The 13733-nt window shown below is 38.0% G+C and overlaps 1 protein-coding gene across 3 annotated transcripts in view; it reads left to right on the top strand.

Moving 5' to 3' along the window:
- Positions 1–2022: 2022 nt before the first annotated feature.
- na (sodium leak channel non-selective protein na) overlaps positions 2023–13733 on the top strand; it is a 631552-nt gene continuing 619841 nt past the window's right edge. The window contains exons 1-2 of one of the 3 annotated variants that reach the window (XM_069314566.1): positions 2023–2434; positions 10625–10772. In XM_069314566.1, the coding sequence (XP_069170667.1) occupies positions 10671–10772 (102 nt within the window). In that variant the 5' untranslated portion in view covers positions 2023–2434; positions 10625–10670. The remainder of the gene's footprint in view (positions 2435–10624; positions 10773–13733) is intronic. The other 2 variants (XM_069314565.1, XM_069314567.1) reach the window with 2 other exon arrangements.

Below are 13733 nucleotides of genomic sequence, written 5' to 3'. Positions count from 1 at the left end.
AAAGTGTAGGGCAGTTTTGCGAGGGCAGCGGCGAGGGCAGGCGGAGTGAGGGCAGAGCCCCATTGTGCGCCCATATTTATACGGCCCCAGACTGCCCGCGCAATGCCGCGGGACGCGCTGCGCAATTGTTTCTTTCTCCCCCGCCAGAAACATCCCCGCTTGCGATCAAGCAGTGACCATTTACAGCGGGAGGTGGGAGTAAGACAACGGGTTGACAGAGCCCCTCTCTGCCCCGGAATTTATATGGCCCCAGACTTCCTGCGCATCCACGCAGGGCGCGCTGCGCAATTGTTTCTTTGTCTCCCTTTTCAGAAACATCTCCGCTTTGTATTGCAAATCAGAGGCCATTTTTGATCATTAAAGTGATGATTGTCATAGATAGTGGATAAGAGGTTTAGATCTGGTTCTATACTTGTTTGCATAAGAAGGCTGGTTATAGGAAAACAAGGCAAGAATGGCAATTACAAAATAAAATTTTGATATAAAAGGGGGGAAATAATAAAACTATAAACAAGACTATATATAAGACAAACACAAAATGAACAAAAAAATGAGGTAGACTGCTTACAAGTACTCTCAGGTACACTGCAAGTAATAATTTGCATTTTGAGACACAGGCATAGCAAGAGGTACAATGGAGTTGGAGTAAAGGAGTATGGCGAGGCTAGGCAACCTAGGTAACAAATGAAAGCAAAGAAAAAGTTGAATAATAAACATAGGCAAATTTGATCTAATGATTATTAAGTATAAATAGCTTAGTAAAGATCCTATAATTAGTAAGAACTAAAGAAATATTAATGCAGCCAATTAATTAAGTCCAATAAATGACTAATAAAAATTAAATTATAATTTTAATTTAAAAAAGTGAAACAAAGAGACATTGGTTATAGCCCGCACTAGGTGACAAGGGGGTTATGTTGACTCATTGGGAGAGATAATAAGTTAGTTAGTTTAGTTCATTTATTATGCACCCCATACCCATCTAGTGAGCGGTAGTGGAAAGGGTTACAGAGGCACATAATGGGCTCAGGGACGAACCCCACAATTCATTTAGCTAAGCAAGTTACAATCTTGATGAGCTAGTTACAAAATTTAATATAAGTCGTCACATCAACAATGGGTTCGAGATCGACCTCAAGTACAGGTTCTAAATTAAGCAACTGACATATGTGGAGAGCTAGTGTCAAAATTTTTATGTTTGTCCTGCACACCGCCCCCCATCCAGTGGACAGCGGTGGATAGGTTACAATCACTCAGTTACTACCTACAGTTAGCAAACTGGGTATATTTGGCTAAAATTTCTGGTAGCAGATTATTTTGAATGAAATATTTACACATAGCTGGAACATAGGTTATAGAATTGTCTGTAAATTCACGTATCTTTTCGCACTCCATCACATAGTGACGGAGGGTGTGCGAATAATTTTGTTGACAGTTTACATTTGGTCAGGTCTACATCGGCAGATAATGAGAATTCCCAGAGATACTTGAAACCGAGCAGTTGTAACATCTAGAAGTCTGCTAATTTTATTGGATGATCCATATATAGATGTGTGGCTCCTCTTGCATGATAGTAATTAGCAATTATAAACATTTTACCTTCTGAAGTCTTTCTTCTAAATAAAAAAGATCTTCTTTCTTCTAAAAATACTATACTATGTATTCTCACAAACCCATTGTACCTTCTTGTATATAAATAAATAAATAAAAATAAATAAATATACAAATTTTGTGTCCGAAATGGTAAAACTATGTGTGCGAGCTGGCGTATGTACCAAGTCTCTTGTATTCAGTGTTCAAGTTCAAGTTCAAGTATGTTTATTGAGATAAGCAATAAATACATCTCAAAGGGATAGAGTAGCTTAGGCTATTTCTACCCCCCCCCCCCCCCCCGATTCAGTGTGATAACCCTGGGAGTCAGCCAGGCCGAGATGTTACCATGGCAACGGGATAATGTTTACCAAAGGATTAGCAAAATGTACTAACATCCAGCAGTGATGGTCAACAGATGCATTTTATGAGTAATAATAATAAAAATATTGATTAAATTATATGGATGTTGTGAGAAAATAAGAGTGAGAGTCGAGGGAGGAGAGGTGAGCCGAGGAGATGTTTATGTTAAGGGTGCGCGAGTTATGGTCGCTGAAGGAGCAGTGGGCGCACCTCGTCCTCCAGTCGTGGCCTCCACTACCTTCTCCTCCACCTGGCCTCTGCTAGACCTCCTACCCCCCAGTCGTGGCCTCCACTACCTCCTCCTCCTCCACCTGGCTTTTGCTGCACCTCCTACTTCAGTCGTGGCCTCTCCACGACCTCTTCCTCTAGCTGCAGCTTCCACCAGTCTTCTGCTGCAGCTCCTTTATGTTCCTCGAGGCCGACCTGTCAGCCGTCCTCAGTGGCGCCTCAGCAGTGAAGGGGCAACTATCGGTGACAAAAGGTAGTTGTGTTGAAGTACTGGATGTGTTCTGGACAGGAAACTCGGCTACTTGCGAGGCTTCTTGAATGAACTATAATCGGGACCCTTCCTGTGCCTATTATATATATAATCGGACCCTATAATCGGGACCCTTTCCTGTCCCTGTACTACAGGGCAGTCGGGTTCGTTCTCGACGTACAATTAAGAATTCTGGGTTCGAATCCCAGGCAGGACAGAAATAGTTGGGCACATTTTCTTTCACCTAATGCCTCTTTTCAAATAGCAGTAAGTAGGTACTCAGGAGTTAGCCAGCTTGTTGTGGGGTTGCATCCTGGGGGGGTCTGTAATTCGACCCTGGGGGATGGAATCTTGATATAAGCCTAACCTGTATGAATACTTTTTTTTTTTTTTTTTTGAGATAAAGTATATACAAGAGTTTTTATATTCTTGTACAGCCACTAGTACGCATAGCGTTTCGGGCAGGTCCCTGGAATACGATCCCTGCCGCAAAGAATCTTTGTTACAACTAAGTACACATTTTACTGTTGCGTTAAACAGAGGCTACAGTTAAGGATTTGCCTCCCAGTAAATCCTCATCCTAAACAACACTCTGGCTTCCTGTACCCCAACACAATGAATTATTATTATTGTATGCTAATCCCCACAATCACCAAGCCCACACAAATTACTCAAACTTCTGCTATAACCCTGGACCACATATTGACTAATATAACAGCCCCCCTTTGTCTCTGGTATAATCACTGGCAGAACACCCGACCACTATTCTACCTTCCTTTCAGCAAACATGGACATAACACCCTCGAATACCAATATGCTTACCTCTAGACTACACAGCAAAGCAGCAATAGGGATCCTCATAAATGCCATCACAATATAGACTGGGAATCTGAACTCAACATTACACAGGATATAAATTCATTAACTGACATCTTTCTCTCCAAAACTCTAAGCCTCTACAACACACACTGTCCTCTCCTCATTAAGCAAGTAATTGCCAAAAGATTAAACAACCCCTTGCTCGTGGCATACTTAAAGCAATTATCAAGACACATGGATATGAAAAAAAAAACATAGGATCTGCCCGAAACACTATGCGTGTTAGAGGCTTTACAAGAATGTAAAAACATCAATGCTATGTACTCTCATAAACCCAATCTACCTTCTTGTATATACAGTATATAAATAAAAATAAATAAATAGTAACAAAAGAAGAAGTTAAAAGATGCTCATCAATGTTTACCAATATAATACAAAGAGCCAAAGCTTTCTTTTATGAGAATAGATCTAAAGAGACAAAAGGAAATAGAAAATGTACATGGAAAGCTATCTCTAACATCCTAGGGTCTAAACAACAATCACATAACAATCAGATAAAACTCTCCAAACATTGTTACACACTTGAATCAGACTTAGATATTGCAACTGAATTCAATAGCTTCTTTTCATCAATTGATGCTAACCTTGCCATAAAAATCCCAGAGACCCGAACACATGTTACTACATATCTCACTGACAGCTATCCTAACACTACAACATTTACCAGTCAGCCCCACAGACATGATATCAGTAATTCAATCACTTAAAACTAAAGCGGGGAACATTACAACAAATACAAATGCAAATATTTATTCAGGTAAAGTACATACATACAAGGTGAATAAAAATTCACCTTAATTAATTTAAAAAATTCACATTAATGAAATAACATCTATGATATATAGATAATGAAATAACATCTATGATATATAGACAATGAAATAACATCTACGATAATAAAATAAAATAAATAAATGTTTATTTAGGTAAGGTACATACATACAAGAGATTTTTACAAAGATTGGTGGACTTATAGATAGAGCTAGTACATACAATGCCTAAAGCCACTATTACGCAAAGCGTTTCGGGCATAAACACAATGAAATAACATCTATGATATATAGATAATGAAATAACATCTATGATATATAGATAATGAAATAACATCTATGATATATAGATAATGAAATAACATCTATGATATATAGATAATGAAATAACATCTATGATATATAGATAATGAAATAACATCTATGATATATAGATAATGAAATAACATCTTTCATATATAAGAGTGCTGCCCCTTGCTCTTGCACTACCCATAGCTCTGCTACTCAACCAATCTCTAGAGTGTCATAAATCATGAGAGTGTCAAACCCCCGAGCGCTGTCTAGAGTGGACAGTGCTTGGGGTTCGTAGTCCTAAGGGTTCGGGTTTGATCCCCGGCAGAGGCAGAAACAAATGGGCAGAGTTTCTTTCACCCTGATGCCCTGCTCACCTAGCAGTAAATAGGTACCTGGGAGTTAAACAGCTGCAATGGGCTGCTTCCTGGGGGATGTGTGTCTGAAAATTAGGATTAAGGACCTGCCCGAAATGCTATGCATGCTAGTGGCTATACAAGAATGTAAGAACTCCTGTATATACTATATATATATATATATATGTCGTACCTAGTAGCCAGAACGCACTTCTCAGCCTACTATGCAAGGCCGGATTTGCCTAATAAGCCAAGTTTTCCAGAATTAATATAATTTCTCTAATTTTTTTCTTATGAAATGATAAAGCTACCCATTTCATTATGTATGAGGTCAATTTTTTTTTTATTGGAGTTAAAATTAACGTAGATATATGACCGAACCTAACCAACCCTACCTAACCTAACCTAACCTATCTCTATAGGTTAGGTTAGGTATCCGAAAAAGGTAGGTTAGGTTAGGTTAGGTAGGTTAGGTAGTCGAAAAAACATTAATTCATGAAAACTTGGCTTATTACGCAAATTGGGCCTTGCATAGTAGGCTGAGAAGTGCGTTCTGGCTACTAGGTACGACATATATATATATATATATATATATATATATATATATATATATATATATATATATATATATATATATATATATATATATATATATATATATATATATATATATATATATATATATATATATATATATATATATATATATATATATATATATATATATATATATATATATATATATATATATATATATATATATATATATATATATATATATATATATATATATATATATATATATATATATATATATATATATATATATATATATATATATATATATATATATATATATATATATATATATATATATATATATATATATATATATATATATATATATATATATATATATATATATATATATATATATATATATATATATATATATATATATATATATATATATATATATATATATATATATATATATATATATATATATATATATATATATATATATATATATATATATATATATATATATATATATATATATATATATATATATATATATATATATATATATATATATATATATATATATATATATATATATATATATATATATATATATATATATATATATATATATATATATATATATATATATATATATATATATATATATATATATATATATATATATATATATATATATATATCTCCTTAAAAAGGCAAGAGTGACAGCAGTTCATAAAAGAGGCGAGACAGCTGACATATACAATTACAGACCACTATCAAATCTACCTATACTTTCACAAATATTTGAATTTTTTTTTACGAACGGCTCTATTCCGACTTTGTGAACTTTAACATATTTAAGTCCCTGCCAGTTTGGCTTCCATTTCCAAAAGAGTACCAGAGATGCCATTATTAGTCTTCTTAATGCAGGCGATGAGTCACAATAATGTGGCTGAAGTATGTTGACCAGACCACACACTAGAAAGTGAAGGGACGACAACATTTCCGTCCATCCTGGACCATTCTCAAGTCGATGGTCATTTTCATCGACTTGAGATTGGTCCAGGATGGACCGAAACGTCATCGTCCCTTCACTTTCTAGTGTGCGGTCTGGTCAACATAGCCTTCTTAATATAATCTACACAGCCCTTGACAAAAATGAGTTCCGAAATGCCCTCTTCATTGACCTGAGAAAGGCTTTTGATAACGTAAACCATAACTACCTCTTACTTAAACTTCACCACTATGGTATCCGAGGCCTTGCTCTGAGCTCTGAACTACATTCGCTCCTATCTCAGTGACAGACACCAATATGTAGCCATCAATAACATAACCTCCCCCACTCTACCAATAAAAGGTGGAGTGCCACTGGGCGGCATCTTAGAATCTCTCCTATTTCTTATATTCATCAGTGATTTGCTAAATGTTTCTAACTTTCTTAAACCTGTACTATTTGCTGATGACACTACATTCATCTATTCTGACCCCAACCCCCCACACACTAAATAATATTGTCAATAATGAATTAAACAAAGTCCACTCATAGATGTTAACCAACAAACTCTCACTAAACATAGAAAAGACCTACTACATTTTATTTGGTAGTAAATCATCAAATCAAATTCAGCTTCAGATAGACAATGATAACATTACCAATAAATATGAGGGGAAAGTTCCTTGGCCTATACATAGACAAGAGACTGAACTTCAGCACCTACATACAACACATAGCCAAAAAAGTAAAAAACAGTCAGTATTCTTTCTAAAGTCAGATATTATGTTCCCCACTCTGCTCTCCTCTCATTATACTATGCACTAATATGTTCTTATCTTACATACGGTATCTGTGCATGGGGTTCTACCACTGCAAATTACCTCAAGCCTATCATCACTCAGCAAAAATCTGCTATCAGAACTATAAAAAACTCTGTCTTCAGAAAACATACAGCCCCTCTATTTAAGGCCCTTAACATAAACATACACTCACTCCACACATTCTCATGTGCTATTTACATATACAAAACCTAGTTCCAATCTTGATCTGAAACTTTTCCTTGATAGGTGTAATAGAACCCATGACCACCACACCAGAAATAAATATATCTTTGATATCCCCAGAGTCAAACTTAATCTGTGCAAACATTCAATGCAAATAAAAAAAACCAGTCTATGGAACTCACTCCCTGATGAATTAAAAAAATTGCCCTACCTATGCTTTATTCAAAAGTAAAACCAAAAAGTACCTAATTTCATCCTCAAAGTTTCCTACCATAGGCTTCAAACTCACACTATATCTTGTGCTACTCACTCCCCCAATATTAGTACTTAAGACATATCTTTACCAGTGTAATCACCTCTGTCAATTTATATTGTCGTTATTTGTTGATATAAAACCTTGCTACATTGTACCTTTCTGGGGGGAGCCCCGTCGGCTCCCCGGAGCTATCCCAGGCTGATATGCTAATGTCAGACTTTGGCATCAGTCATGTGTATGGAGTTCTTAGGCCTACCGGGGACCACGGCCAGAACCGGGCCCCCTCAGAGAGGCAAGGGGAGCAATGGCCTATAGAAGCCCCCGTGTGGTTGGAAGCATTCTATGTCTGCCATCGACCGGAACAGGCACCCAGAAAGGTAAGCGCCCCAAAACAAACCCCTATTCTGGTTAAAATTGCTACCTAAAACCGAACTAGTGGATAGAACTCCCCAAACGAAAACAAGCAAACTAGTGTGACGTCACACACTGCCGCGCCGCTGTCTGCGCAGCTCCCCCCTCCCCGGGAGGGGGAAGGGGGAGCCCCAGACCCCCCGCGCCGGCTACCCACACCTCAGTTCTTGAGGCTGATGCTATAGGCGATGGTCGTGTGCTCTGGCTCCGGTGTCGCTACTGCACTGTGCTTTGCGTGTGGTGTTAGTTTTGGGGGTGCATCATGTTTTGTGTCCGGTTGCGGCGCTTCGCCGTTATTTGCGCGCTACAGCTTCTGTGTCCGGGGACGCGCTGTGGGTTGATCCGGTTTCCCTTCTTCCCTGTTCGCGGGTTCGGGTCTCTCAGGTCGTCCGCAGGGTTATTAGGTCCAGCCAGCCTGCGGTCTATCCCCGTGCCCATGACGTTCGTAAGTTCGCGGCTCTTGCTGCCGTCTTTGGGAATATGTCTTGGTCTGATATTCGGGCGCGGGGATTTTGGCGGTCGAACAGGGTCCTGGCTGCTCGTTACCTTGTGAATGTCCCTGGGCCTCGTCGGGCCTGTGTTGCTTTGGGTCGGCGGTTGCAGCCAGTTGTCTCGGCTTCGAGTTGAGGGGTGAGCGACGACCGCCTCCCAGGTAAGTCCCTCTTTTTCTGTCTGTGGGTAGTTAGCTCCGGGGAGCCGACGGGGCTCCCCCCAGAAAACCAGCGTTGAATGTAATGAAACGCCATTTTCTGGGTGAGTCCCGGAGGCTCCCCGGCATCCCTCCCTCCCTCCGGTCGGCGGTTTTTCGCGTTTTTGACATCCAGCCTCAAGAACTGAGGTGTGGGTCGCCGGCGCGGGGGGTCTGGGGCTTCCCCTTCCCCCTCCCGGGGAGGGGGGAGCTGCGCAGACAGCGGCGCGGCAGTGTGTGACGTCACACTAGTTTGCTTGTTTTCGTTTGGGGAGTTCTATCCACTAGTTCGGTTTTAGGTAGCAATTTTAACCAGAATAGGGGTTTGTTTTGGGGCGCTTGCCTTTCTGGGTGCCTGTTCCGGTCGATGGCAGACATAGAATGCTTCCAACTACACGGGGGCTTCTATAGGCCATTGCTCCCCTTGCCTCTCTGAGGGGGCCCGGTTCTGGCCGTGGTCCCCGGTAGGCCTAAGAACTCCATACACATGACTGATGCCAAAGTCTGACATTAGCATATCAGCCTGGGATAGCTCCGGGGAGCCTCCGGGACTCACCCAGAAAATGGCGTTTCATTACATTCAACACTGGTTTTTTATCTTACCTGATATGTTAGTTCAAGGACTTGCCCGAAACACTGTGCGTGTTAGTGGCTTTGCATGAATGTAAAAATACCAATCTTATGTAATATCATCAACCCATTGTACCTTCTTGTGAATAAATTATTATTACTGTATTATTAATATTATTATTATTATTATTATTAATATGGTTGTGTAGAGGTTGTGGCAGCTACCAGAGACTGTGTTGATGTGTTGGGTGCTGCCACTTAGTGTTGGTGACAGGTAACTTAACCAGTAATAAATAAATAAATAAATAAGTAAATGTTTATTTAGGTGAGGTACATACATACAAGAGATTTTTACAAAGATTGGTGGACTTATAGATAGAGCTAGTACATACAATGCCTAAAGCCACTATTACGCAAAGCGTTTCGGGCATGAAAAACTTAAATGACTAAAGCTTAATACTAATTGAGCATAAAGAGTAAAATGAAAACAAGAAATGAAAACATAGTTGAAAAAGCAGCACAAATACAATTCTGTCGACAAATGATGGTAGATATGTAGAGGTAATTAGTGTTCCTTATGTTGGTAATTAGTACTTGCAATAAGTGTTCCGGGTGATACTCCCTGCTGCTCCCTGCAAACTAGTCCTTTGATGGTGGCTTCATGATTGTTTACCTTGCTATTCTTTTATTCTTGGTAAAACTATTTGCATAAGTTCTTATTGTGCTTGGTGTAAGGTCCCAAGAGACTAACATAGTAAAAGTGTCCTAGAGGTTCAGATGGCTTCTGGCTGAGCATCTGAAGGCCCAGAAAATATTTTTGAATGGACTGGCTCAGAAAGCATTGTTTTAATAAGGGACTAGCTCGGAAAGTATTGTATATAAATAAATAAATAAATAAATGTTTATTCAGGTAAGGTACATACATACAAGAGGTTTTACAAAATTTGAAAGATTTATAGATAGAGCTAGTACATACATGCCTAAAGCCACTATTCCGCAAAGCGTTTCGGGCAGGAAAAACATTAAAGACTAAAACTTAATACTAATTGAGATTAAAGTATAGAATGTGTTGAGAACAATTAAAAATAAAAATAAAAAAAGGGGGGAACATGGCAGAAAAAGCAGCACAAATACAATTAGGTCGACAAACAGCATTGTTTAAAAAAACAGACATGGGTTGACAATATAGCGGTAAGGTAGGTTACAGGGAATTTATTAGGTAGTGCTTAGTTTTTATCTTAAACTGGTTGAGAGAGGTAAGTCTTAAACATGATTGGGAAGGTCATTCCACATTCTGGGTACCTTGATTTGTAGAGCATTTCTAGTTTGATGGAACTGGCTCAGAAAGTATTGTTTTGAGGGACTGGCTCATGTAGTATCCTGTCATCATGCCCAATCTACAAGGAAATCAAGCAGGTAATCCCCCTATTATTACATTATTTTCAGTGTGTGTAAATGATTGGCTGGTGAATATGCTGTGAGTTTTGTGGAAATGCTGGGTCGCAAACAAAGTCTTCGTGGTGACCACATTCTTGCAGACTATGGACCAGAGGACACCCTAAATGAAAGCTCAGACATTGAATGGGCTAATAAGGTAAATATGTACAGTATTCATATGAATATTAATAGTTAAATTATTTGCTTCATGTTGTTACTTTGAAGCACCTCTGATGTCAGAATTACTCATGTGATTGTATGATGAAATATCTGATATAATATGTTTAACTTTTGCCTAGGACTCTCACTGAATACATATTTAGGCATTTTACACTATTCAAGAATATAGAGTAGGATGCCTTTTGCTCTTGTCATTTTTAGTTAAATAGACATCATATATTGTACAGTGGCCCCTCCGTTTACGAATTTAGTCCGTTCCCAGAGACGGTTTGTAATCCGAAAATTCGCAACCTGAAACAAATTTTTCCATTAGAAATAATATAAATTGAACTAATCTGTTCCACACTCCTAAAAATATTAACTTAAAAATACATTTCATACCTAATAAACACAAATATTTAGTACTATAGTATGTACAAGTTATAGCTTACCTTTATTGATGACACTTGTTGGTGAATGGAAGATAGTGAGGCGGAGAGATGTTAGTGTTTGGAAGGGGAGTCCCCTTCCATTATAACATCAGGCAGTGATGACTTATCTGGGGTACTCTCTCTCCTACGTTTAGCCTGCATACCAATAGGATCTGGTTGTGGCTCACTGCCTGTTATTCTCACTAAAAACCTTTCCATAGAGACTTGTTTTTCCCTACATTGTAACACTTGTCTGTAGTGAGGCATCACAGTGTTATTAAAAAGATTAACCCTTAAAGTGCGCATCACGTCATATGACGTGTTGGACGTTGTTCCAGTCAACTGCGCATCACGTCATATGATGTGTTGGAGTACTACGCAAGATTTAAACGGCCCGGTTGATACACGGGGTTCACCACACCTTCATCAGGGCTCTTGTAAACAGACGCCATTTTTAAAAAAAATCGTGGGCCAAACTCTCAGGTGTTATTGGCCTCAGTATTGAGTGAGCAACCAAGCCTGACGCACGCAGCATGAGCTAACAGCACTGCTGTTCAGCTTGTGACCACAGCATCGCCTAAAAATGCCAAAATATTTATTTATTTATTTATTTATGCATATACAAGAATGTACATAAGGAATGTGAGGATACAAATATGGTAATTACAGTCTTGTAAAGCCACTAGCACGCGCAGCGTTTCGGGCAGGTCCTTAATCTAAGAAAATTTTAAGGAGGTAAATACTTGCAAAATTTATAGACAAAAAAATGATAACAGTTACATGAAATGAAAAAAAAGAAGATGAGAGAAAATTGTAGGTACAGTTTGACCAGACCACACACTAGAAATTGAAGGGACGACGACGTTTCGGTCCGTCCTGGACCATTCTCAAGTCGATTGTGATGAGGACAGGTAGGGACAGGCATTAAATAGGCAAGAGAGAGCTGAGGAGGAAAGTCAGGTTAGGGGATAGTAGTAATGAGAACTGCAGCAGGCCTATTGGCCCATACGAGGCAGCTCCTATTATAACTAATTTCCTAAACCTGTAGGTACAGTATATTAAAGCACATAGGTAGCTAAGATTGATTGCAATGACAGCTTGAATGGTAGTTGACAAAAATTGGTAGGCACAATACAGCAGAAACAATATAAGATTGATTGCAATGACAGCTTGAATGGTAGTTGACAAAAATTGGTAGTCACAATACAGCATATGGCTAACACATAAAAGAAGACAGCAATGAACACAATGATAAGGTTGTTTGATATTACATAAAAATTAGGAGATTGGGTAACACTAGGTACAGAGCAAATTTAAAGCTCAGTGTAGGAAACTAAGAAGATGAAGTTAGGTACTTTTTGGTTTTGCTTTTAAATAAGGCAAAAGTTTTACAGTTTTTCAATTCACTAGGGAGTGAGTTCCATAATGAAATAATGTAAATTGAACTATAATGAAATAATGTAAATTGAATATACTTGTTCATGCTATTATGTAGCGTGAACTATTATGGTGAACAAAACATGTAGATACTTATATATAACGTCTGTATATAGTGAATTATAGCAAAAACATTATTGTGGGAGGAGAATGTGGGTGAGTCAGATGACTGGAGGGAGGGCGGGAGTGGCTGGCTGGTACACGGCGGTCACTCCTCGTTACTTTTTGACTCATAATAGCTACTTAGTGGTTCGTTATAGTGAACAAAACATGCAGATACTTATATATAACCTGTGCTTATAGTGTAATAACCGACAAAGTATTTGTTCACTGATTGATGAACATAATTGAATCAACAATATGCACACCATATTTTTGAGTACAGCAATGATTCACTCATTTTATTATATAAATATATCAAACTACAAACTATTGAATAATATTACAGCAAAAAAACTATGAAAAATCAATCAGAGACATTGAAATACAGTAATTCGGTAATTATCTCTTTGTGGCAACTCCAGCCTGACAGCTGGCGAGCAACAGACCGCCTGGGACGCATGCTGAGTCAGCGCCTATAATTTGCCAGACTTCCCCGCCCTATAGCGGGCAATATATGTCACTTACGATTTTTTTATTACAATACAATACAATACAATACAATTTTATTTAGGTAAGGTACATACATACAATAAATATTTACAAGGATTGTTTAACTTATAGGTATAGCTAGTACATACAATGCCTAAAGCCACTATTATGCAAAGCGTTTCGGGCATAAGCCTTTATGCCATATGCCTTTTCGGGCATATGCAATACAGCATATGGCTAACACATAAAAGAAGACAGCAATGAACACAATGATAAGGTTGTTTGATATTACATAAAAATTAGGAGATTGGGTAACACTAGGTACAGAGCAAATTTAAAGCTCAGTGTAGGAAACTAAGAAGATGAAGTTAGGTACTTTTTGGTTTTGCTTTTAAATAAGGCAAAAGTTTTACAGTTTTTCAATTCACTAGGGAGTGAGTTCCATATTGAAATAATGTAAATTGAACTATAATGAAATAATGTAAATTGAATATACTTGT

This window comes from Procambarus clarkii, chromosome 79 (genome assembly GCF_040958095.1).
Source record: "Procambarus clarkii isolate CNS0578487 chromosome 79, FALCON_Pclarkii_2.0, whole genome shotgun sequence".
NCBI classification, from domain to species: Eukaryota; Metazoa; Arthropoda; class Malacostraca; order Decapoda; family Cambaridae; genus Procambarus; species Procambarus clarkii.
This window is presented reverse-complemented; position numbering and strand designations above follow the sequence as displayed.